At 38.6% G+C, this 26,513-nt stretch overlaps 1 protein-coding gene across 1 annotated transcript in view; it reads right to left on the bottom strand.

The window, feature by feature from the left end:
- The window catches only part of MYPN (myopalladin), a 140,921-nt gene extending 114,799 nt beyond the window's left edge, over positions 1-26,122 (bottom strand). Inside the window, exons 1-2 of the mRNA XM_006837459.1 lie at positions 25,925-26,122; positions 10,905-11,791 (exon numbers count right to left, since the gene is read on the bottom strand). Of these exons, the coding sequence (XP_006837522.1) occupies positions 10,905-11,785 (881 nt within the window). The 5' untranslated portion in view covers positions 11,786-11,791; positions 25,925-26,122. The remainder of the gene's footprint in view (positions 1-10,904; positions 11,792-25,924) is intronic.
- Positions 26,123-26,513: the final 391 nt, after the last annotated feature.

Genomic DNA, 26,513 nt, shown 5'->3' with positions numbered 1-26,513 from the left:
AATGCTCCTAGGAAGCTAGGATGGCCAGACTTTGTCTCTCATACTTCAGACATGTGGTCAAGAGGGACCAGTCCCTGGAGAAGGATATCATGTTTGGTAAAATGGAGGGTCAGAGAAAAAGAGGAAGACCCCCAACGAGATGGATGAGCACAGTGGCAGCAATAATGGGCTCAAGCATAGCAACGATTGTGAGACTGACGCAGGACTGCCAGTTAGGATGCAACTTTCTAGTCTCTTAGTGAATCTTCCTTATCTACCAGTGTTTGGTTCTGTTGTATATAGATAAGGCTGCTAAGAGTTGGTACCAACTCTAGGGTACCTAACAATAACAACAATGGTTAGAAAACATTTTTAAATGTTTAAAATGTCAAGGTTTTTGCTATTTATATTGTATCACAATGATTTTTTTTTTCGTTTTATGGATAAAATCATAAGAGGAAATTATTGAAATGGTGGGATTGAGATAAGGGATGTGATCAAATGACAGATCATTGTAATTGCCTTTATTTATTATTATTGTGTTTTTTTTTGTATTTTCACTATTTTCTACAAAATAATATAAACACTACGTTATAATCAGTAAAACTAACATTAAAGAAAATAAACTCCCAGCAAAAAATATAATTGTTAGTTTGTCTTCATTTTTATATATCAAAGAGCTGTTTTGCAAATGTACATTTATCAGAAGATCATCTAATTAGCAATAAAGATGATTTTATCAAGGACTTTTCACTAAGGTTCCATTTTCCATGACAATCACAAAGTTTAAAAATGAAAAACATACTTTCCAGTTATCCACATGTTCTATATCCACTGCATAAAATATCTGAATGCAATACTAGTTTTTATTTTTAACAATTGTATCTAGTTATTTAATTAACTCTGCACCCTAAGATCGTATTCCAATTCAAAAATTAAAACGTATGTATGAGTGCTGAGGGGAAAAAAATTTCAGAAGATTCAGTCTGGCAATCTTTGGGAGTGGGATATTGAGAGATTAATTATAGAAGGTTGTTATTGATGTTAGTGCCTTGGAGTCAGTTCCAACTCATAGCGACCCTGTATAGGAATTCTGAGGAGCAGCTGGTGAATTTGAACCTCCAACTTGTGGTTCAAACCAATCATTCGGAAGTGAGGGTGGCTTCTTTTGGAGAGCTAGACCTTTATCCCCTGGAGTATGTGGGGATACAGAGGTTTATACCTAACACTTGACTACAAATCTTTAAAGGTGAAAGGGTGTTCAGTGTTGCCCAACAAGAAGGAGCAAGGAGAAAAAAAATGTTAGTATGAGCAGTCTACATTCCAGAATTTGAAAAAGTAATGCTGGGAATTTTCCTATGCTCCAAGCTGACTGGTTTTCTGTGGCAAACCATAGAAATTAGCCTGATTTATCATCTCCAAAGGGATACTGTCTCAGAGGAACACTTGCCAGGGTGAGGTGACTCCAAAAGAAAGAGTTTGCGAGGTCCTGGTGTGGCGTTATAGGATAAACACTGGATTGTTACCCTCAAGGTAGGTTCAAACCCACTAGCCACTCTTCGGAACCCCTATACAGGGTTTACCTTGTGTCTGTGAGTTGGAACCTACACTTAACCACTGCAACAAAATTTACTGTTGGAGTAAAGTCTGAGAAAGGAGATGTGAAAATATTAGCTCGAGATTGCAACATCTGGGCCAAAGAAAAACAGCAGTGGGAGGTTCCAGGGAGTGAGGGGTGGGAATGGGTGGGGGGTGTTCTCTGAAGAAACAGAAACAACCAGACGCTTGTAAAACACAAATTGTCCAATATTGTTGTTGCTGTTAAGTGTCATTGAGTCGGTTGCAAACCTATATAGGGTTTCCGAGGAGTGACTAGGGAACTTGAACCATGAACTTTGCAGTTCAAACTGACTTCGCAGTCCAGCGCATTAACCCACAGCACCTTACGAGACTGTAAATCTATTCAGGGGCAGAAGATCTCATCTTTCTCTTGCAGAGGGGCTGGGAGATTCGAACTGCTGACCTTGCGGTTTGCAGCCCAACTTGTAACCCACTAGCAACCAAGGTTCCTTACATGGCACATAATCAGCATTTATTATTTGTTAGATGAATGAATAGATGAAAGATTCTAGATTTTTCCAAAAGGTGGAAAAAGGCATTGTAAATAATGTAATATGACATCTTCTATATCGTATTAGATTTCTTTATGCCTATGTTATTATTTTTAACATACTGTTGTGTTTTTCTAGTGCCATTTAGTTGATTTTGAGTCATTGCAATCCCAGGTGTATAAAATAGAACTGCTCCTAAGAGTTTTCAAAGCTCTGACCTTTTGGAAACCTGTCTTTTGAGGTGTCTCTAGGTGTGTTTGGACCACTGATCTTTATGCTAATCATCGACTGCTTAACCATTTGTACCACATACAGTTGTTAAGTGCTGTTGAGTCAGTTCTGATTCATAGCGACCCTTTATAGGGAATCCAAGGAGCAGCTGGTGAGTTTGAACCTCCAACCTTGTGGTTCAAGCCGACCTTGCAACCCAGTGCTTTATCCCACAATGCCACACCAGGACCACATAGTACTCACAGGTAAATGTCTGAAAGTAGTAGTAACAAAACTTAACAGCCATAGCAGGTATTGACATCTGTAACAGGTAAATTTGTGCTACTTCAGAAGGTTGTGTACAAGCACAGTGTGACCCAGCTGTGCATTCCAGGGGAAGAATTTGGAGTCAGGATATAAAAAGAGATTATGGCCATTTGCTGTGAGTTCCTCAGACTCTTTCATCTATGGGTTATACATGAATGTATTTCATTTCTTAAGATAGCTCCCTCAGTGATGTAAGTGCAAGACTAGCAAGGTTTCAAAATCACTTTCTTCAAGGGATGTAAGATCCTACTCCTACTTATAAAACAAATGCTACCCACTTAACTTTGAAATTAACAATAGATGCACAAAAATGACATTTCATCTTGTTAAACTAGGGTTGTCAGAGCAGTCACTGATAAAATATTGGCGCTCATAGACACAAAATAATCCTTTAGTTGCCCTGTATACTTATTATGTATTCTTGCTAAGTTAACAAAAAGGTCAGGATTCTTTTCTAAATGACACACATTGATGTTTAACAAAATATCAATAATAACAAAACTTCACATTATTTTATTTAAAAAATACATCTTTAAAGGACTCTTTTGGACTAGGGGCTGTGGTCTGCAGAGTCTTAAGTCTTGTGGAGGAGTTTCAGTAGTGAACAAACAACTAGGATCCACCCCTCTTCAATCCCAACAGTGTTAATTCTCTCTTCTCTCTCTCTCTCTCTCTCTCTCTCTCTCTCTCTCTCACACACACACAGCATAAATATATGCATGAAATGAACAACATGTATGGATTTTGTTTGTTTGTTTGTTTACAGGAGGGAATAGAGGAAAGTTATTGCTAAAAAAGTTTAGCAGACACTATTCTGGTAGATCACGGTTAGAAGTTGGTTCCAAGTGCTGCTTGTATATATAGTCTCTTTGTAATTACAGAGGCATTACATCAGACTTCTCAGTATCCAGGTCACCCTTTGGAATGGTTTCAGTTCTGCTACCTTCTCATTTGACCTTTAGTCCTACATTTTCAACTGGCTATTGCAAATGGCCCCTGTATCCCCTCAGACTCAGTGTCTATATTTCAAATCTTCATCTACCTCCTCCACAAACCAGTCTCTTTTACTTTGTTGCCTTTACCAGTGTTTACATCTTTCTCTCAGGTACCCAACTTGAAACTCATGGAGTAATATTTTTACACATCCTTCCTTTCTAGTCCAAGAACTCAAGTTGAAGTTGTTTTGTTTTGTTTCTAAATATCTTACATTTCTATTTCTTACATTATATATTTTATGTATCTTTTATTTTCATTCCTACTGTCCCCATTCTGGTCCAATCAGAGCATCTGTTTTCTGGGATACCTTCCATAGCTTCCTAAGTGACCTCAAGGCTCCATTCTTTTCTGGTCTAATCCATACTTGCCCACTAATTGTCCTTAAAGATCCCCTTTCATCCTGCTTCACTTCTCTATACTGTACTTTAAATGGTTTCCAGTATGCTTTGCTTCCAAGGCTCCTCAAAATCATACTCCACTCTCCTTTACAGTTAGCTCACTCTCCTCCATGTGTTTCCCAGCGCATATAAAAGTTTTGTTTACACCAAACTGTAGTCTATTCAAAGTGTAATGTTGTTGTGAAGTGCTGGTCTAGTCAATTCCGACCCACAACGACCCTGTATAGGATTTCCGAGGAGCAGCTTGAACCGCCGACCTTGCAGTTCAAATGGCTTTGCAGTCTGGTGCATTACCCCATAGCGTCACACCAGGATGCTCAATGTGCAATAGCATTATGAAAAAGTTGGAAGGATAATGAGAATCACCACAGTGGGACACAGAGACATGAAGTGAGTGCATGCTGTTGGAAAAAATGGTGTCAATTGACTTCTTCGATGCAGGGCTGCCACAGACCTTCAATTTATAAAACATTCAATGCACATGATGTGCAATACAACAAGAATTCCTGCTGTGGCACTGTACGGTCAGCACTGGATTGTGAACCACAAGGGCAGCAGTTCAAACCCACCAACTGCTCCTAGGAAAATAGGCTTGCTATGAGTTGGAATTGACTCAACAACTCTTAACAACAACAATGAAAAAAGGAGGTGTGCCTGTATAAATGTAATGAGTTGCCCTAGCCTCAGAGGATGCATGTCTTCTGTCTGCCTCTTTAATCTTCGCTCTCATCTTTCCTTGCTCGGTGACCTATATTCTTGACATAAACAAGTACTATGCGTCCCTGAACACATTTGCCATTGGGTCTTTCCACATAATTTCCCTTTCCACCCATGGTCTCCTCAAATCAGAGTATCACCTTTGGGACTAACTTTTCCTGTTGTTGTTAGGTGCCATTGAGTCCCTTCTTAATCATAGCTACCTTATGTACAACAGAATGAAACACTGCCCAGTCCTTCCTGCACCATGTTCACAACCATTGTTAAGTCTGAGCCTGTTATACTGCTGCCTCTGCACCAATCCATCTCATTGACTGACTCTCACTTTAGCAAGCATGATGTCCTTCTTCAGGACTGGTCCCTCCTAATAACATGTCTGAAATAAGAGAGATGAAGGCTCACCATCCTGGCTTCTAAGGAGCATTCTGGCTGTACTTCTTCCAACACAGATTCATTTTTACTTCTAGCAGTCCATGAAACTTTTAATTTTCTTCTCTAACACCACAACTCAACTGCATTAATTCTTCTACAGTCTTCCCTGTTCATTGTCCAACTTTTACATGTATTTGAAGCTATTGAAAATGCCATAGTTTGGGTCAAGCACACCTTAGTCCTCAAAATGACATCTGTGCTCATGAATACTTTATAGAGGTCTTGTGCAGCAGGCTTGCCTAATGCAATAGAATAGGTTGTTTGATTTCTTGACTGGTGACATTGTTTTCAGCATCACAATATCAGGCAAGCCACACTGACAGATGAGTAGTGGAACTCTTCCTATATCTTGCCCTAAAGGCAATGTAGTATACATCTTCCTCTGAGTCACCGTTGCACACATATCTGTTACAGCCCGTTGTTGTTCTTAGGTTCATATGTTGTCATCGTTGTTAAGTGCCGTCGAGTTGGTTCTGACTCATAGCAACCCTGTATATGGTATCTGAGGAGTGGTTTGTGAGCTTGAACTGCTAACCTTATGGTTCAAACCAACCTTATAGTCTAGTGCATTAACCCGCAGCACCACACAGGTACATGTTAGTTCTCTGAGGGGCATCTTTGCTAGGGTTATATTCATCAATACCCAATATTGGAATCCTGGTGTAGCGCTATAGGGCAAAGCACTGGACTGCTCCTTGGAAACCCTAGACAGGGTTCCTATGGGTCGCAATGGACTCAACGGCACTAACAACAAATGAGTTCCCATGTGGTGCAAATGGTTGGTGTGCTCACTGCTAATGAAAAAGCTGGAGGTTTGAGTCCACGCAGAGGCATCTCAGAAGCAAGGTCAGATGATCTGTTTCTGAAATATCAGCCATTGGAAACCTTTGGAGCACAGTTCTACTCTGACACACATGGATAGAATCGCTTTGAACTGAAATTGATTTGATGGCAATAGGATTAATATGCTACCTGGACAATTCTTTCTCAATATAATTATGAAACTGAGTACTAATTCATCCAGGAAATATTTAGTGAATACCCACTACTTTGTTGTGGTGTGGCACTGTGGGTTAATGTGCCAGACTGCAAAGCCGTTTGAACTGCAGGGTCGGCAGTTCAAGCTCACCAGCTGCTCCTCGAAACCCTATATAGGGTCACTATGGGTCAGAACCGACTTGACAGCACTTTAACAACAACAAAGTAGTGCTGTTGTTGTTGTTAAGTGTTGTTGAGTCAGTTCCGACTCAGATTGACCCTGCATAAGGTTTCTGAGGAGGAGCTGGTGGATTTGAACTGCCGACCTTGCTTGTTGTCCAGTGCTTAGCCTACAGTGCCACACCAAGACTCCACCTATTACTTTGGTGGTGGTGTGTATCGTAGAGTCGGTTCCGACTAATAGTGACCCTGCATAGGGTTTCTGAGGCTGTAAATCTTTACAGGAGCAGAAAGCCTCATCTTTCTCCCATGGAGCCGCTGGTATTTTCGAACTGCTGACCTTGAGGTTAGCAGCCCGACTCCTTACCTACTACTTTAGTGAATATCAAACCAGTGGTGAGAAAGCAAGCATAAATTCTATCCACAAAGGAATTCTTTCCAGGTAGAATTCATATTGATACAAGGCAATTACATACATTTCTCTTTCACTTTGAAATTAGTAAAATTTAAACTGGCTGACTAAGTTGTTTTTGAGTGAGCACCAGATTACTTTGTTTTTTCACATAATGAATTGTTGTTGTCAGGTGCCATCGAGTCGGAACCGACTCATAGCGACTCCATGCACATAATGAATACGTTATCATTTTTCCTGGTCTATTTTTCCCAGTGCTGTGCTCGTATTTTCTTTCTTTTTTTAATATGAAACTGTCATAGTCAAGAAAAGAGTTCTTGAATGATCAGGTCTGATTTTTGTTTTAGGGCAGGAAGGCTCAGTTTATCTTTTATGTCTAGAAACTGGTGGCCTGGACAGGGCTAACCAAGCACAGTGAATGTATACCATAACTGGAGAGCTCACAGGCTCACTCAGATTGAGTGGTATCCATTGGGGTGCTGTGAAAACAATCTCCCCAGTGTTAGTCATTAGAGCTCTAGGGAGTGTCCTCAGGTATGTTTAGAGTAGACAAGCAGACAGTGCCCTGAGATCCTCTGAAACTCTATATGGGGTCGCTATGAGTCAGAGCTGACTCAATGGCACTCAACAACAACATACCCTTTGCCATAAATTAGGTCAATGATCTTACTCCTGATTTACAGCTAAGGTGAATTTCTTAGTTTCCAGTTTATCTATTCATCAGTTCATTTAACATTTCTGAGTGGCTCTTATGAACTAGAAGCTGTGCTTGGTGCTCAAAACACAAAGGCAAAAACAACAGAGCCCTTTGCTGTCCAGAGATCAGTTGGATCAAACGATAGTAAAATGCATATGCCGTTGTAAATATAATGTTGCTTTTAAGGTGTCCTGGTGTGGCGCTGTGGGTTAATGTGCTAGACTGTACACTCAGTTTGAACTGCAAGATTGGTGGTTCAAGCTCACCAGTTGCTCCTTGGAAACCCTCTAGAGGGTTGCTATGTGTCAGAACCAACTCGACGGCACTTAACAACAACAACAATAATGGACTTCTGGAGTCCTGGTATGGTGCTATGGGTTAATGTGCTGGACTACAAGGTCTCTTTGAACTGCAAGGTCAGCAGTTCAAGCTCACCAGTTGCTCCTCGGAAACTCTATACAGGGTCATTATTAGTCGGTAGTGACTTGACGGCATTTAACGACAACAATGGACTTCTGGTGTGGTGCTGTAGTATCAGCACTGGATTAAGAACCACAAGGTCGGCAGCTCAAACTCATCAGCTCAGCTGCTCCCTGGAAACCCAGTACAGGGTTGCTGTGAGTTGGAACCGACTCGACAGCACTTCACAACCACAAGGGTTCAGTGGCTAAGTGTTTGTATGCTAAATGAAAATTGTCAGTTCAAACCCACTAGCCACTTTGCAAGTGATAAATGTGTAGCTTGGAAGATGAGGTTGCAATTCCAGTCTGTCTTGAAGGGTTGCTGAATCACAGTTGACTCAACAGCAGTGGGTTTGTGGGTTTTGGTACACTGATTTTTAAACACAAAACTCAACATAAGGACATCTTTGGACCAGGATTCCATTAATTGATATGTACATATAAATTTAGAATACAGATATTACTAGTGTCCTATAAAATGAATGTTTTATGAGAAGATGCAGTTCTGGTGTGGTGCTATATGATAAGCACTGGACTGCAAGCTCATTTGAATTGTAGGTCAGAGGTTCAAACTCACCAGCCACTCCTTGGAAACCCTACATAGACAGGGTCACTACGAGTCGGTTCCGACTCGATGGCACTTAACAACAACAACATCTGAAAAGATGACCCCCAAACCAGACCCACTGCCATTGAGTCAATTCAGACTCATAGGACGTGAATCTTTATGGGAGTAAGCAGCCTAATCCTTCTCCCATGGATTGGCTGGCATTGACTAAAAACAAGGCTCCAGGAACTAACAGAATAAAAAGGGAAAGCCTGCAACAAGCTGATGTTGTGCAAGAAGCAGGCACTCACTTTTCCATGCCAGGAAATGTTGAAGATAGTTACCTTGCCAACCAACAGGAAGAGATTCATATTTGTGGGAAGCATATTAAAAGTATCATGGACTATCTTTCTTAGGAGAAGTACAGGCAGAATGCTTCTTGGAAGTGAGGATGGCAAGAATTGGACTCTTGTACTTTGGACATGTTGTCAGGAAGGATCAGTTCCTGGAGAAGGACAGCATGCTTGGTAAAGTGGAGGGTGAGTGAAAAAGAGGAAGACTCCCAATGACATGGATTGACACAGTGGCAACAATGGGCTCAAGTTTACCAGTTGTGAAGATGGTGCAGGCAGTATTTTGTTCTGTGGTACACAGGGTTGCTATGACGTAGTACTAACTCAACAGTACCTAACAACAACAACTGATCGATTTTAGAAGCTTGAGTTTTGCTCTACATTTTTCTCATATTCTATCCAAGACCTTCTATTATGTCCCTGGTGAGAACAGTCAGTAGTGGCAGCTGGACACAATCTAGTTCTGGTCTCATGTAAGAAGCGATTCAATTAGTCTATTAGTCCCATGGAGTTATGAGGTGGAGCTGTAGGATAAGCACTGGACTGCAAAACACAAGGTCTGTGATTCAAACCTACCAGACACTCCTTGATAATTCTATACAGGGTCATTATGTGTCAGAACCAACTCGACAATACTTAGTAACAAAAACAACATTAATCCCATGGACTAATTTAAAAAAAATTTTTTTTGAATCTTTGCTTTCCTTCATTCTTTTTTGCTCCATATGAGTAGAGTACAATAGTTATATCTTAAATAGCTATCCATAAACTTTTAAGAGCTCAGATATTACTCACCAAACAAGGATGCAGAACATTATCTTTGTAAATTGATATGATTATTGACTAAATTGCCCCCTTAGACTTTGATTCCAAACCTTTTGAACCCGTAAAGCAATCCTGTAAATTGTTTGGATATGTCTAAGAAGCCTCCATAACTGCTTCTTTATGTGGTTTGTTGTATGTGTGGGTAAACAGCACAAAAACATATGTATACATATGCCTACAGATACACCTATGCATACACATGTATTCACTCACATATACCTTCTTATATGAGAAGGGCTTTTAAACATTTCATGGGAAAACTCCATTATCTTTTCCCCCTTCTCCATTTCATTCCATTTTTCCATTAATTTTTTGAAGTCTTCTTACATATAAATCCATTTCTACCTATATAACCACATACTTATTTTACAGTTGTTTTTACTGTTGCAAAATTGTATATGTTAAAGCATGTACTGAAGTTGTATCTTTTTCTTGTGTACTTTGTAGTGTTTTTATTTAGCTTGGTCACGTTGTGCTTATTTCACCCATAGTTAGGATTACCTTTCCCATTATCAAAAGTATCAAATATCTATTAACAAGAAACTGATTTCCCCTTCCTCTCCCTTCTATCCGTAGTGACCATCAAAGAACTTTGTTTTCTGTGTGTATCTATTCTTGACTTTTTATAACAATGAGGGAATACAATATTTGCCTTTTGTGATTGATTTACTTCATCCAGCATAATATCTTTCTCAACTACAAATTTTATGAAATCCAAATACAGATTGAGTATTTACAAGAAAAAGTTAGCATCCAAATTGAGTATGTTATAAATATAGAATTCACACTGGATTTCAAAGGCATAGATATGGTGACAAAAGGGATACAAAGTACTTTTTAAATGATTTTTATATTGATTACATGTTGAAATGAAGACATTTTTATATATTATTAAATGAGTGGCACAAATGGTTAAGCACTGCACTGGTAACCGAAAGGCTGGTGGTTCGAGCCCTTCTAGAGGTGACTTAAAAGAAAGGCTTGGAGTTCTACTTCCCAAGTTCACAACCTTGAGAACCTTGTGGATCGGTTCTACTCTGTAACAAACACATGGGTACCTATGAGTTGGAATCCACTCAACAGCAACTAATAACTAGGGAAAAAAAAGTTAATGTATGGCTAAAAACATTTTTCTAGACAATACTGCTTTAGACAATCACAAGTGTTTTTCTCAAAGGGAGTATATACTTTTTGAAAGAGCATACTCAAAAGACAATATAGTTAGAAGGATGATGGTACATGAGAAATGGCTATCAAACATTACGAATGGGACAGTTTTACCTTACTTGAGGTGGTGGAATTCCTACCACTATGCAATCCAACTGTACTCGGGTTCCTTCTGGAACTTCTCGGCTCCGTAACTTTTGAGTGAACCGAGGAGGTTGTCCCAGAGGTTCTTCATAGTACAATGATGAAGGTGAAGACCCTGGGGTAATGTCTCCACCAGTAGCCTCATTGGCAGCTTCCAGTCTTTTGGCTTCTTGCCGTTCAAGGGCATGGTTCACTTCATTATCTCTAGTATCTGCAGGAATGGGGATGGGAACAGATCTTTCTCGTGTCTCTGACAGATCTGAGAAACTGGAGCTGTTTTCCTGCATTACTTTGTTTTGGGATTCTAATTTGCTCTTGTGGTTTTTGCAGGCACGGGGTCTAATCCTTTTGGAGCTATGTGCTTTGAAAAGAGAGGACAACTCTTCAATGAAATCGGCAGCCTTGTTTAAGAAAACTTTTTTGGACTGGGTTTCTGAACTATATTGTGGCTTTTTTGCTACCTCGTTAGAGCTGGTATGACGTTGAGTGTTATCCTGGCAGAAGTTAGGGTCAAAACTTGATTTAGGTGAATGTTTCATCTGATCAGAAGAAAGACGTTTTCGACCTTGAGAATCATCTGCTTTCTCCAAAGGGTCATGATTGATGGCCAGTCTTGCCAGATTGACACTTTCATCTAATTCTTCTTGGCTCAGAAAAGCAGAAAGATCTGGAAGATCATCTTGGCCTCCTACACCTTCAGCAGCTCCAGAAGGACCGCCAAAATGAAAAGCGTTGGAAGAAGGCTCTGCTCTACTTCTCTCATTGTTTCCCCGATGTCTGGTTTCAGCTAAGTAGCTTTCTCTTAGAAGTTGAGATATGGAAGTAGAAGCTTCTATGCTGTCGTCTTGCATGCTGTCACAAAATAATAATAATCACAAAAAGTTTGGATCATTTCTAGGGAATAGCAAGCCTATGTTTATTATAACATGGTGAATTCCTAAGAACTTAAAACTTGAAATAAAGAATTGCTTTAAGTGTGGTATTTTAGAAACTCTATTTTCAAAATTTATGCATTATTCTGAAATTTAAAAATAAATAGGAATTGAATAAGTATTTCCAGAAACTGAAATTGAAAACATTGTTGATTGCCTCTTTATTAAACTCTTTAAATATGTCTAATTGTGGAAGCTATGCTGTCATTGTAAATACCATTAAGTCAGTTCTGACTCATAGCGACCCTGTATAGGGTTTCCGAGGAGTAGCTGCTGAGCTTGAACTGCCAACTTTGCAGTCCAGCACACTAACCCACAGCACCACATTAGGACTCCATGATATAACTATAGTGACCTTAAATACAATTTTAGTATGTAATTTTGATAACACCTGTAAAGGGCTTTGAGTTACAAAGTGCTTTCATAGACAAATAGAGATTTTCCCTCACGTCTACACCACCTTTGCCTTGGATATAATAGAATTATAACAATTTAGAGATATTGAAAACATAATCCACCTAGTTATTAAAAAATATGAATTTATCTAACTCGTGAAAATAAATGCTTTAGTTATCTGACTAGGGGCAAGTTGTTTAAACTTAATATTGCTTATATATATATGTTCAATCTATTCTTGAAAACTGATTATTTAGCTTCTTCAAATAAAGTAAAATTAATTTAATTTCTACCAAGATGAGTTAGAAACTAAATTTAAAAAAAAATCTTTTATATTAACATTGGTTAGGAGGGACTAGGAGTGGCACTATAGGCTACGCACTGAACTGTTAGCCCTGAAATTGGCAGTTCAAACCCACCAGCTGCTCCTCGGAAACCCTATACAGGGTCACTTGGAGCCAGAATGGACTCAAGGGCACTGAGCAACAATAATAACAAGAGAGAATATGAGAGACAGGCAAATAGAGGTACTAGGCTGGAGATTTTTCACTGTACACCTTTCCTAACTTTTGAATTTTAGTTATATCAATATTGTTGTTAGGTATCGGTGAGTAGCTTCCAACTGATAGTGATCCTATGCACAACAGAATGAAACTGCCTGTTACTGCCTATTAAAATATGTTGTTGTTGTTAAGTGCCACCGAGTCGGTTCCAACTCATAGTGACCCTGTATAGGGTTTCCAAGGGGCAGCTGGTGAATTTGAACTACCAACCTTGTGGTTCAAACTGACCTTGAGGTCCAGTGCTTTATCCCAGAGTGCCACACCATGATTCCAATATGTTGCCTATTAAAAATACATACTTTTTTGTCTTAAGAAAACAGTTCAACAACGTTAGTTCAAAGGTTCCCTGAACTAAAAAATCTGATAATGCAAATGAAATCTATATTATTAATATTGTATACATTTATTCATTCAAACAATAACAAACCTCAGATTACTCATCTGTAAAGTGGGGTAATAAGGGTAACCACCTCATAGGTCAAAGTGATGATTAAATTAAACAAATGTGCCTGACATTTAGTAAGTTGCGGTTGTTATAATGTCAACTTCGACTATATTTCATGGTTTCCACTTTTAGATGAAAAGTGAAGTCAGAACTAGTGAAGTGACTGGATCCAAGGGCAAACTTTGAAGAGACTCTGAACTCTAGACTTGTAGCTAATTCACTGTATCTATATTCTATTGCTGAAATTCAATTTTGTACTACCAATTGCATTTTGTGTCACTGTAGAATAACCACTGGACTGCTAAACTGCAAGGTCGGCAGTTCAAACTCACCAGTACTCCTTGAAGAAAAGCTGAGACTTTCTGCTCCTACCAAGATTTATAGCCCCAGAAATCCTACAGGCTTGCTCTGAATCAGAATCAACTTGATGGCAGTGGGTTTGGATTCAGGATTTATAACCTATTGAAATACATAAAGTCTCTCTGCCTTCAGATTTTTGTATATATTCTCTGCTTGGCCTGCCCTCTATGCCCATTCCTCTTTACTACCTCACCTGGCCAAATGCTACATGGTCTTCAACTCTTAGCTTAGTCATTACCCACTCTTGGATTTGTTCTCTTGCCTGGGTTGTGCACCTCTCTCCAGTGTGTTCCCAAATCTTACTGTCCTTACCTCCAAGCATAATATTTATGACAGTAAATGAAATGTGTTTATTTATTTATTTATTTTTGCATTACTCACTTTATTTTGGATACCATCATATCTACACACACAACTTAAAGTATGTGATCAACAAATATTGGTTGAATTCTTTTTTTCACTAGAATTTCCTTAGAAATTTATTGGTATTTATTCTTTTTTCTCTTTTTAATTGTAGTGTGATGTAGGACTGATAAGTAGATACTCAATTTACAAAGAAAACTTGTAGACACAAAGAAATAAACATAAAGTGGTTAAGGCAATCATAACTTTAAAGTGATTTTCAAATAAAACTTCCTTTATGCTAGATAAAATAACTGGGATCATGTTTTGATTTAATACTGGAATTATTATAGGACTTCTGATTATAAACAGAAAACCTGGGTATGAATCTAGCTTCAACACTAAATAAGTTTGATATCTTGGACAAGTCACTTAATATGTCTGAACTTCAGTTTTCTTCATCTAAAATGTGTGTTTAAGTTGTTAAAGTGATAAATACTACCTAAAATAAGACATAAAAAATATGTCACTTTCTTCTTAAAGCATTAACTTAAAAACTATGTTACAAAAATTGTACTTAAAAAATGTAGGTGTCTTTTATTCATTCAATAAATATTTACTGAGCATCTACTGTATGCCTATGCATAACAGAATAAAATACTGACCAGGCCTGAGCTAATTGTCACAATTGTTGCTATGTTTGAGTCCATTGTGGCTGCCATTACTTCAATCCATCTTGTTGAGGGTCTTCTTCTTTTTCATTGACCCTCTACTTCACCAAGCATGATGTTGTTCTCTAGGGACTGATCCTTCCTAACAACTTGTCCAAAACAAAGTCTTGCAATTCTCTATTCAAAGGAGCATTCTTGTCCTTTTTCCAAGAAAGCTTTGTTTGTTCTTCTGGAAGTTCATACTTTTCAATATTTCTCATACACCGATTCTTCTATGGTCCTCCTTATTCATTGTCCAACTTTCACATACATATGAAGCAATTCAAAATACCAAGGTTGGGATCAAATGCACCTTAGTCATCAAAGTGACAGTTCTTTTACAGCAGATTTGCCTAACGCAATACATTGTTTGATTCCTTGACTGCTGCTTCCATGAGTGTTGATTGTGGATTCAAGCAAAATGAAGTCTTTGACAACTTCAATATTTTTTCCGTTTAGCATGAAGGTATTTATTGGCCTAGTTGTGAGGATTTTTGTTTCCTTTACATCGAGGTGCTATCCGAACTGATGGCTGTGGTTTATGATCGCCACCGGTATTTTAAGTCCTCTTAGCTTTCAGCAAGCAAGGTTATGCCATCTGCATATCTCAAATAGTTAATGAGTCTTCCCCCAATCCTGATGCCACATTCTTCTTCATATAATCCATCTTCTTGGAATATTTGCTCAGCAGACAGATGGAGTAAGTATGGTGAAAGGATATACCCTGACATACACATTTCCTGATTTTAAACAATTCAGTATCCCCTAGTTCTATTTTAACAATTGCCTGTTGGTCTAAGTACACATTCCTCATGAGCGCTATGAAATGTTCTGGAATACCCATTTTTCTCAGTGTTATCCATAGTTTGTCATGATCCTACATAGTCAAATGCCTTGCATAGTCAGTAAAGCAAAAGTAAACATCTTTCTGGGAGTGTGGTGACTCCATACAATAAGCATTGAACTATGAACCGCAAGATCTGCGGTTAGAACCTATCAGCTGCTCTGTGAGAGAAAGATGAGGCTTTCTGCTCCTATGAAGATTTAAAGCCTCGGAAACCAATATAGGGATGCTATGAGTTGGAACTGACACAGCAACACTTACTAACAACAAAAACATCTTTCTTGCATTCTCTGCTTTTAGCCCAAATCCATCTGATGTCAGCAATAATATCACTAGTTCCGTGTTCTCCCCTGAATCTAGCTTGAATTTTTGTCAGGTCCCTGTCGATGTACTGCTGCAACTGTTTTGGGATTCTCTTCAGCAAAATTTTACTTGCTTGTGATATTATTATTTGATAATTTTTACATTCCATTGGGTCACTTTTCTTTGGAATGGGTTCAGATATGATCTCTTCCCATTGGTTGACCAGGTAGTTGTCTTCTAAGTTGCTGCATCAGTTTGTTGAAAGATTTCAACTTGTAATTTGTCAATATTTTTTGTCAGTGCCTTCATTGTAGCTTGGACTTCTTTCAGTATCATCACTTCTTTATCAGATGCTACCTATTGAAGTGGTTGAGCATCGACCAATTCTTTTTAGTACAGTGACTGCGTACTCCTTCCATCGTCTTTAGATGCTTCCTGATTTGTTCAATATTTTACCCATATAATCCTTCAATATTGCAAATCTAGGCTTGAATTTTTTTTTTCAGTTCTTCTAGCTTGAGAAATGCTGAGTGTGTTCTTCCCTTTTGGTTTTCTAACTTCAGGTCTTGGCACATTTCATTACAATACTTGACTTTGTCTTCTTGAGCTGCCTTTTAAATTTTTCTGTTCAGCTCCTTTACTTCTTCATTTCTTTGGGTTGTTTTACTTTCTCTATGATCAACAGTAAATTTCAGAGTCTCTTTTGTCATTAATTTTGTCTTTTCTTTCTTTTCTGTCATTTTAATGACCATTTGCTTTCTTTATGTATGATGTTCTTGATGTCATCCCACAACTCTAATCATTAGTGTTTAATGCATCATATCTCTTCTTGAGATGATCTCTAAATTCAGGTGGAATATATTCAAGGTCATATTTTGGCTCATATGGACTTTTTAATTTTCTTCAGCTTCAGCACGAACTTCAATCTCAGCAATTGATAATCAGTTCCACCATTGGCTTCTGGCCTTGTTTTGGCTGATGATTAAGTTTCTCCATCATCTCTTCCCACAGACGCAGTCAATTTGATTCCTGTGCATTCCATCTGGTGAGGCCCATGTGTATAGTTTCCTTTTATGTTGTTGAAAAAATGTACTTACAATGAATAAGTCATTGGTCTTACAAAATTCTATCATGCCATCTCTCCTTCATTGTTTTTATCACCAAGACTATATTTTTCAACTATTTACCCTTCCTTTTTGTTTTCAATTTTCACCTTCCAATCACCAGTAATTATTAAAACATCTTGATTGCATTTTTTATCAATTTTAGACTGTAGAAGTTGGTAGAATTCTTCATTATCTCTGGCTTTAGTGGACTGTGCATGAATTTGAATAATTGTGCTATTAACCAGCCTTCCTTGTAGCTGAATTAATGTTATCCTATCGCAAGGAGCTCTGGTAGCATAGTGGTTATGAATCAGACTGCTAACCTCAGGGTTAGCAGTTCAAAACTACCAGCTGTTACGTGGGAGAAAGATGAGGCTTTCTGCTCCCGTAAAAATTTACAGCCTTGGAAACCCTGTACATGGTTGCTATGAGCCGGAACTGACTCCACGGCACATAACAACAATAACAACATCACACACAGTCTTGTACTTTAAGATAGTTTTTGAAATGCTCTTTTTGATGATGAATGTGATGCCACTGCTCTTCTATTTTTTTGTCCGCAGCATAGTAAACCATAAGATTGTACAATTTAAAACGACCAAACTGTGCATTTCGGCTCACTAATGCCTCGGGTTCTCAATCTTTATTTGTTCCTGTTCATTTTTAACAGCTTCTAGTTTTCCTAGATTCATACTTCGTACATACCATGCTCCAATTAATAATGGATGTTTGCAATTGTTTCTTCTCATTTTTAATCTTGTCCCAAGCAAATAAAGGTCCCCAAAGCACTGCTTCATCCAAGTCATTAAGGTCAGTTCTATTTTAAGGAGGCAGCTCTCCCTCAGTTGTATTTTGAGTGTCTTCCAATTGAAGGGGTTCATATTCACTATATCAGAAAATGCTATTCTGTTATTCATAATATTTTCAGCGACTAGCCTTTCAGAAGTGGTCTGCCTCTCCTTGTTCTTTGTCTTAGTCTGGAAGCTCCGTTAAAACCTGTCAAGCATGAGTGATCCTGCTAGTATTTGAAATACTGGTGGCATAGCTTCCAGCATCACACTGACAGATGAGTGAATAGTGAGACAGTCTAGTAGGGAAGATATAATTATTCAGAAGACAAATAAAATAAGATAAGGAGCTAGAAAATGATGGCATGTTTGAAGCTTGGAGGTTAAAAGTTTGATATCTTAGCTAGGAAGGTCAGGCAAAATTTCTGAACGAAGGGGGAAGTTAACAAAATGATCATTTGGGGGAAGAATGTTCATGACAGAGGAGGAAGTAAGAGTCAAGATCTCAGTCAGGTGAGAGTGAGGGGAAGTGCAGGAAAATGGGGAGTAGAAGGACTTAGGGCTGCCTGGGATTAACATAGTCCACAAAGACAATACTCTACATCTTACTTTGGTGAGTATTATCTGGAATACTAAAAGCTCATGAGTGACCATCTGAGGTGCAACTATTGCAAAAGAAAGAAATGATGAAAATTGAAGACACTTGGAATCAGTTAGCCCAATAGACCAATGCAGCAGGTAAACCTCAGTCACCATGACTCTGAGACCAGAAGAACTAGATGGTGCCTGGCTACCACTACCAAACTGCTCTGAAAGGGAGACAGTCATGGAAAATGTGGAACAAAAATCAAAATTATTAAAAAAAAAAAAAAAGACTGGGCTTACTAGTCAGAAAGAGTCTGGAGGAACCCAAGACTCATGACCCAATTTTCAGCCAAGCAGTAGACAGATATATAGGGAGGACAATAGCACTAGTAAGTTAGGCTCACCATGAGATGGTCAATCATCTGAGGTCAAAAGGTTAACGTTTAGCTCTTTACAAAGTTGAGAAGGATGGGAAGGAGGGTGGAATGGAAATAGGAACCACAGGGAGGAAATGGTATTAACTGTTGCTGCATGGATAGGATTGTCATTGTTAAGTGCCGTCGAGTTGGTTCTGGTTCATAGTGACCCTGTATAAGGTTTCTGAGGAATGGCTGGTGAGCTTGATTGACCTTGTGGTTCAAACAAACCTTGCAGCCCAGCGCATTAACCTGTGGCACCACACCAGGGCTCCATGGAGGGGACTGCAGCCATTGAAATGTAACACAATGTCTGATTTATTGAATGCAAAACTGATTATCTTGTCTGTAAACTGTCACTCAATTCACAATAAAAAAGGAAAGACAGTATGGAGCCAGAACAGGTAAGGCCTTGTAGACTGTGGAAAGGACTTCAAATTTTATTGACAGTGTGAATAGGAAATCATTTTAAAGTTTTGAGACGCATATGGTGGTGGTAGTTATGTGCCGTGGAGTCAGTTCCAATTCATAGCGACCCTGTACAGGGTTTCTGAGGCTGTAAATCTTTAAGGGAGCAGAAAGCCTCATCTTTCTCCCGTGGAACAGCTGGTAGTTTCAAACTGCTGACCTTGCGGTTCCACAGTTCAATTCGTACCCACTATGCTACCAGAGCTCCTTATGGATTTTAAAAAGATCAATCTGGCTACTATGCAAAGGTTCCATTTGAAAGTGGGCAAGCAGTTTGGTTAGGAGGCTATTTAATATGCTATGCAAGCAGGGGTGGATTATGCAATAAGCAAAGTAAACATCGGCTTACTTGTGTTTACTTACTATTCTGTAAAGGAGTCCTGGTAGTGTAGTGGATTATAAATTAGGCTGCTGACTGCAAGGTCAGCAGTTTGAATTTACCAGTCCCCTCATGGGAGACAGATGAGGCTTTCTGTTCCCAGAAAGATTTACAGCCTCAGAAACCCTGTACAGGGTTGGATGAATTGGAACCAACTCAATGGCACACAAAAACCCACCTCCACCACTAACCTGTAGTGGGCAAAGTTAATATGGTGAAAACATGTGAAACTGTTCCCTACAGATTAGCAAGGTAAACCTGTGCTTACTTCGCTTACTGCATACTTCATCTCTTTGATGTAATAGGAAGGTGATGTGGGTTTGGAAGTGAATCAGATGCCAGCCATAACTAGAAGTAGTATCTTTGATGTGGTGAAAACTGTGAAATTGTTCAATAAGTAAGCACATGTAAACTCGTGCTTACCTTGTTTGTTGGGTTATCCAATACTGTATGCCAGAGATAACAGTGGCTTGGACCAATGAGTGATAGCAGTAGGAGGTGGTAAGAAATGGTAAGATTTGAGATCTTTTTTGAAGATACAACACCAACAGGGTTTGTTGATGGATTGAAAGTGGGCTATAAGAGATAACAGTCAAGGGTGACCTAATCTTTATAGCCTGAGCAACTGCCTGAGTGGTGGAGTCACCAACGGGGCCTGGCATGCGCAGGACTCAGGGAGAGAACTCAGGGCTTTCTTAGGAAATCTTCATTTGGGCTATCAGGGTTAACAGTTGGCTTGTTGCCTCTTTCTGTTATTTTTATGAAACTGAAACTTCGATTTTCTTCTACTTTCAAGATAAGAATAAGTAATTGCTCCCAAACCAAATAATATAGTATTAATGAAGTGGTCATGGGTTGGAAAGGAAACAATTAATGTGATATCCATCATCAAGATGTTGTTGTTAAGTGCTTTCGAGTCAGTTCCAACTCATAGCAACCCTGTCTAGGGTTTCCAAGGAGTAACTGGTGAGTTTGAACCGCCAACCTTGCGGTTCAAACTGACCTTATGGTCCAGTGCTTTATCCTACAGCACCACACCAGGACTCCAGAATGTTGTTGTTGTTGTTGTTGTTGTTAAGTGCCTTCGAGTCAGTTCCGACCCATAGCGACCCTGGATAGGGTTTCTGAGGAGCGGCTGGTGAGCTGCAGGTAATAATTTTTAAAGAAATACTTCTGCTTTCTAGGTCAACACACACACAAACCTAATCTTTAACAATTATTTTAAAAGAGAACCAGAATAGAAACTAACAGACATGTTGAAGTAACTCAACTGTAAACTGGAGATAAGCAAGTCACCCTGCTTCCTTCACAGGTTTATTTCCGAAAACATTTAAAATTGTAACTTGCCATACAAATTTAGAGTCCTGGTGTGACACTGTAGGAGAAGCACTGGACTGCAAGTTTGGTTTGAACTGCAAGATCAGTGGTTCAAATCCAACAGCCACTTCTCAGAACCCCTATAGAGGGTTGCTATGAATTAGAATCTACTCCATAGCACAAAACAAAATCAACATATAAATTTAAGGTAATCTCATTAGGCTGATGTGCATTTATTATGCCTAGAATGTTCTCTAGGAGGAATAATTGACACAATATGATTAGCTCCCTCTACTTAGTGCGAATAGTTTACTGTTTGCCTTGCTTCTTATATTCCAGGATGTTGCCAATTTAAAAATCAGAATCATTCTTGGAGAAACTATTCATAGGCCAAGAACCAAATTCCTAGTCGAGAGGAATCAGTCCTAAAGAGTTGGTTGCAGATCACCTTTTTCAATCTGGCTACAGATGGGATACACTTTGAGGTAAATCCATCGGCACTGTGACAGTTTTCATCTCTTCACTATTTACAATGATCATCTCCATCTCAGTTTTATTTCTAGTTTACTTTTAGTGTGAATGGCATTAGTAATTTAATACATGAGCATATATTGGATTATTAGGGTTGTTGTGCTGTCGAGTCGGTTCCAATCTGTAGCCACCCTGTATAAGCAGGCGTGGGGAACCTTTTTTCTGCCAATGGCCATTTGGATATTTATAACATCATTCGTGGGCTATAAAAAAATTATCAACTTAAAAATTAACTTGCTGTATTTGGTCAAACATTTAATTAACTCACTCTTAACATGATGACTAGAACTGCAGTTGCCATGGCAGAGTTAGACCAAAAGATTTCATGGCCCTTATACGGCCTGTGGGCCAGATGTTCCCTACTCCTGCTGTATAGGGCTTCCAAGGCTGTACATTTTTATGGGCACAGAAAGCCTCTTCTTTCTTCCTTAGAATGGACAATGGGCTCGAACTGCTGACCTTATGGTGCACAGTCCAGCAAATATTGTACGGAGCCACCATATTCTGCATTACGAGGGTATGTGGTAATATAGCACAATAATATGCAAATAATATGATTAGGTCCATTCTCTCAAAGATTCTTCTGTTTCAAAGAGGAAAAATGGCAGACAAAAAAATAAATAAATACAAATACGTATAAGATAGACTAGAATGTTGGAATAAAGAAGCAGAGCAGAGGTTAGTGGGAATCTGTTTAAGGAGGGAAATTCCTTAAAGCTCAAAGATTAAAAGAATAAGATTTTTAGATGATAGGCCAAAGATGAGTAGGCCATTCTCTCATTATTGCTTTAATTGCATTTAGTAAAAGTAGGAAGATAGGGAAGAGAGTACAGATTTCATGTGAGCAAGAGAAAACTATGAAGTGTATGTTTTCATACATATAAGAGGATAATCAGATAGTGAAGCACTAGTGTAAAGGCTGGCTCAATAGGATAAGTAAATTACATGTTCAGCATTTTGAGCCCATCAGCCGCTCCACAGGAGAAAGATGAGGCATTCTGCTTCTATAAAGATTTAAAGCCTTGGAACAGGGTTGCTATAAGTTGAAACCAACTTGACAACACTTAACAAAACATAAAAATAAGTGTATCGAATAATGAAGCCTGAGCTTACATTTAGTACTTAATCTAAACGACGACAGCAAAAGAATCGTGTAAAAATATGTATAGTGTATGTAGAATGGCTAATGAAAGTCACTCAAGAAGCCTACAGAAAACTAGGTCTAAAAAGGGTTTGGTGGGAGTTACAAAAATGCTAGGCATGGAAAGTTTGATTTCATTCTCAAGACGTCATCATGCATAAGGAACCTAGTTATTTTATGTTGTTAAATACCGTTGAGTTGGTTCAGACTCGTAGTGACCCTGTATAAGGTTTCCAAAGAGCGGCTGGTGGGTTTGAACAGTGAACCTTGCGGTCCAGTGCATTAACCCACAGTGCCACACTAGGACTATCCTTATTCTATAGAAAAATCCCAAATGAGAAACATTTGCTAATAATCGCCATTAGCTCAAAGATGAATTTTAAATAAGAAAGATACGGAATAAAATTAACATTTTCCATCCTCCTTCAATCTTTTAACGTTTTCTCACTTTTTTTTTTTTTATTTAAGGTGCTCCGGTAGCGTAATGGTGACGAATCGGGCTGCGAACCTCAAGGTCAGCAGTTCGAAACTACCAGTGGTTCCACGGGAGAAAGATGAGGCTTTCTGCTCCCTTAAAGATTTATAGCCTCGGAAACCTGGATGTACAGGGTCGCTATGAGTTGGAACCGACTCCATGGCACACAACCACCACCACCATTTTTTTTAGGTGATTAAGAACTTGGAGGAGGGAAAATTTACAAAAGATAACATCCCTAATAAATTGACTTATATTGTTGCCAAATAGGCTCTGAATCTCAAGTTCTAGTGCTAGTCTAAGCAGTTCTAAGTGCTAGTCTTAAGCTAGTCTAAGTTCTAAGCAGTTGGTCCGAAGGCTAGGATGTTCCCCTCCCAGGGCATGAAGTGAGTGGATTCTGACTCTAGATAAAGGTCTTTGCACCACTAAGTCTGTGGCGAGTCTAGCAAGGTAACTCTATGTGTCCAGGCACTTTAAGAACTCTTTAGGAACTGAATTCACATCAATTCTCTTGCCCACTAAATTATGTCTGCTGGAAAGAACGACTTAAATTTCTAAAAGCTTTCAAGTTCCATGTTGTCTACACTTGAATTACACAGGGCTCTAGTTTTGAAATCTTGGTGTGGCGCTGTGGTTTAATGCGCTGGACTGCAAAGTTCGATCGAATTGCAAAGCCTGTGGTTCAAGCTCACCAGCCACTCCTCGGAAACCCTATACAGGGTCGCTATGGGTCGGAACGGACATGGCGGCACTTAACAACAACTAGGTTTGAAAGTACTGTGTCAACTGTGGACATCATAGGGAATTTAAGAAAATATTTCTGTGGTACTTGAGTCTTCTTTATCTACTGTTGTCAAGAGCCGTTGAGTCCGTTCCGACCCATACTGACCCTGTATTGGGTTTCTAAGGAGCGGCTGGTGGATTTGAACTGCCAACCTTGTGGTTGACAGTCCAGTGCTTATCCTATAACACTGCACAGGACTTCGTCTTTTAGTAGAGGGGAACAAACCAGAAAGAAAACCCTTTCATCCTTCTATCTTCTTAATAGGCAATAACACCATGAAATTAGCAAAGCTTTTGTCAAATTGCAATGTGAAATTGCTGGGGTTAGTGGTACCATTTATCTTATATTTGCAGGTTAGTGAGCTGAGTCCATTATTCCTATTACATATAGGATCTAACTGTTGAAAAATTTAGTAGCCACTTTTTATATGCTAACCTTAATTCATTAAGGCCCCTACTAAATGAAACTTGATTTACCTGCTGCTTCATTTCTTCAAAAGTAAATTTGCAAAAACCGTCTTTGTGAGTTCTAAATTCTAGACTGGATAATAATTCATTCAATTTCTTGTATCCCTGAATTAGGAATTTGAGCCCTGTTCCACTGAATATGTGCCTTTGTAGGCACACTGTAATAGACACATGCAATAAAGTTTGCGTTCTAAATTATAAATATATGAAAGACTGAAGTTTTAAGACAGTATTATGAGTTAACCATGGTTATGGCATTAGCCACACTCTATAAGTAGTGACAGAGACAAACGTCTAGAATTTGGGCAGTGTCCAACTGTGTTTCATAGTCCATTATTATAAGATTCTGTAATGTCTATAATTTTGTTCCTTGACACCTCTTTTAGTGTCTTCATATCTTAGATTTTCTGACACTACCTTGCTCATTGTCAAATCATGTATCAGACAGCATATCTTAATTTCTATATTTTAAAAAAGACTTATTTATCTACAATTATGTTGAGTTGTTGCGAAGTGCCGCCGAGTCAGTTCTAACTCATAGTGACCCTGTAAAGGTTTCCTAGGGGTGGTTAGTGGGTTTGAACCACCGACCTTTTGGTTAGCAGTCCAGTGCTTATCCTACAGTGCCACAGACCTTTTTAATTTCCTTAAAAAAAGGACTGTGGGTTTCATCTGAACTGAAGAATTACTATTAAGGGGAGACTATAAAGTTACGTCAGATCTTTAATTTAAGACATGTAAAATCTGTTATTCTAGTCTTAAAAAAGTAAAAGTAATTAAATCATAGTATTTTGAGAAAGAAAAGTGAATAGCTGTTTTGTTTCTTGCCAGCTGAATGGTGTTAGTAACTTTAACACGTATGAGTAAGTGTCGGCAGATAAGATAAGAAAATTTCTTAACACTATTACTTCAGTGTTCACGTTTGGGAACAGAAATACAGAATAATCCATCTTCCCTTTTTCTTTGCTCATAGGGTATTTAAAATATAAGTCAAGATGTGCATCTAATTACTCACTGCTAATAGTGCATGTACTAGGCCAAACACTTGCCACTGACTATCAAGTGCCTTTCTGATGTAGCTGAGAAGGGAGAGAGAGAGAAAGGAGAAAGAAACAGCAATGTCCTTTGAGCAAGACTTTCTGCAGCTGTTGTGTACATTAATCCAGGGAGCAGATCTCCCAACACTAAATATAGCAAGCATATCCTTTTACATGATAAAAAAAATTTAAATGAAAGTCTTTAACTATGGAGTCATATTATTTTATATTTGATTTCCTTTAAGAAGGAAATAGACATTCCACACATACTCTCTAGGGAAACATCATTATTTTACTAAATGAATGTGTGGAAAATGCCACTGATGCATGTAACATGTCACCATTTCCTCTGTTGAGATATTTTTCCTGAGGACCCAACTATGTTGCCATGTCTGTGAGTATCATGAAGCCCCTTCAAGGTTTTTACATGTAGAAAGCTTTATTTTTCACAGAATTTTGTATACCATTATATATTATAGAAAGTTACTCTAGGTTTTGCTCTAAGCAACAGGAATTAGCTCTCTGAAATATCCCTTATCCCATTGTCAGTGCTCTGTTATCAAAACACATTTGTGAATTTAAATCTGGATATTACCTTTCTTTTTTTAGTTGACCCAGATGAGGATGTCCAACCCAGGCACTCCACTGCGATGGTTACTATCCAAAGAGAACTTTTAGATGGAAGAACAGGAGAAAAAGAAAATTCTTCACGCCCTTGGAAACAGAAAGTAGCCGTCCATAGAGAGTGCGGAGTTAACCTTATTTTCACTGAAGATGGCTGTAAGAAGCTGGACAACCTGTCACCAGTGAAGTCAGAGCATTTGTCAGCTCACAGGTCCCAAGTTATTTTGAGCTGTATAAACCATGTGCCTGTTAAACATTCCACCTGATTGGACAGGAGAAAACTGAGCAAAGGGATTCCATGGCAGGACAGCACCTATGGGGGGTGGTAAATCAATTTTTCCACCTATACAATATTACTTATAGACAGAGACTCTGACTGTTTATTGATTTAGGTTTCGAGTTAATATTGAATATATCACAATATGTTCTGTCAGTCAAAGAAAATGACATTATTTGCAAAATGTGCCAAAATTCCTGATTTTGAAGAAAAAAAAAAGTTAAAAGCCTTGATTTTAATTAATGGAAAATTTACTCTTATTCAATTACTGACTTATTTTAGGACATTA

Source organism: Chrysochloris asiatica, unplaced genomic scaffold (assembly GCF_000296735.1).
Source record: "Chrysochloris asiatica unplaced genomic scaffold, ChrAsi1.0 scaffold00020, whole genome shotgun sequence".
Taxonomy (NCBI): Eukaryota; Metazoa; Chordata; class Mammalia; order Afrosoricida; family Chrysochloridae; genus Chrysochloris; species Chrysochloris asiatica.
The sequence above is the reverse complement of the archived record's forward strand: the minus strand, read 5'-3'. Positions and strand labels throughout refer to the sequence as shown.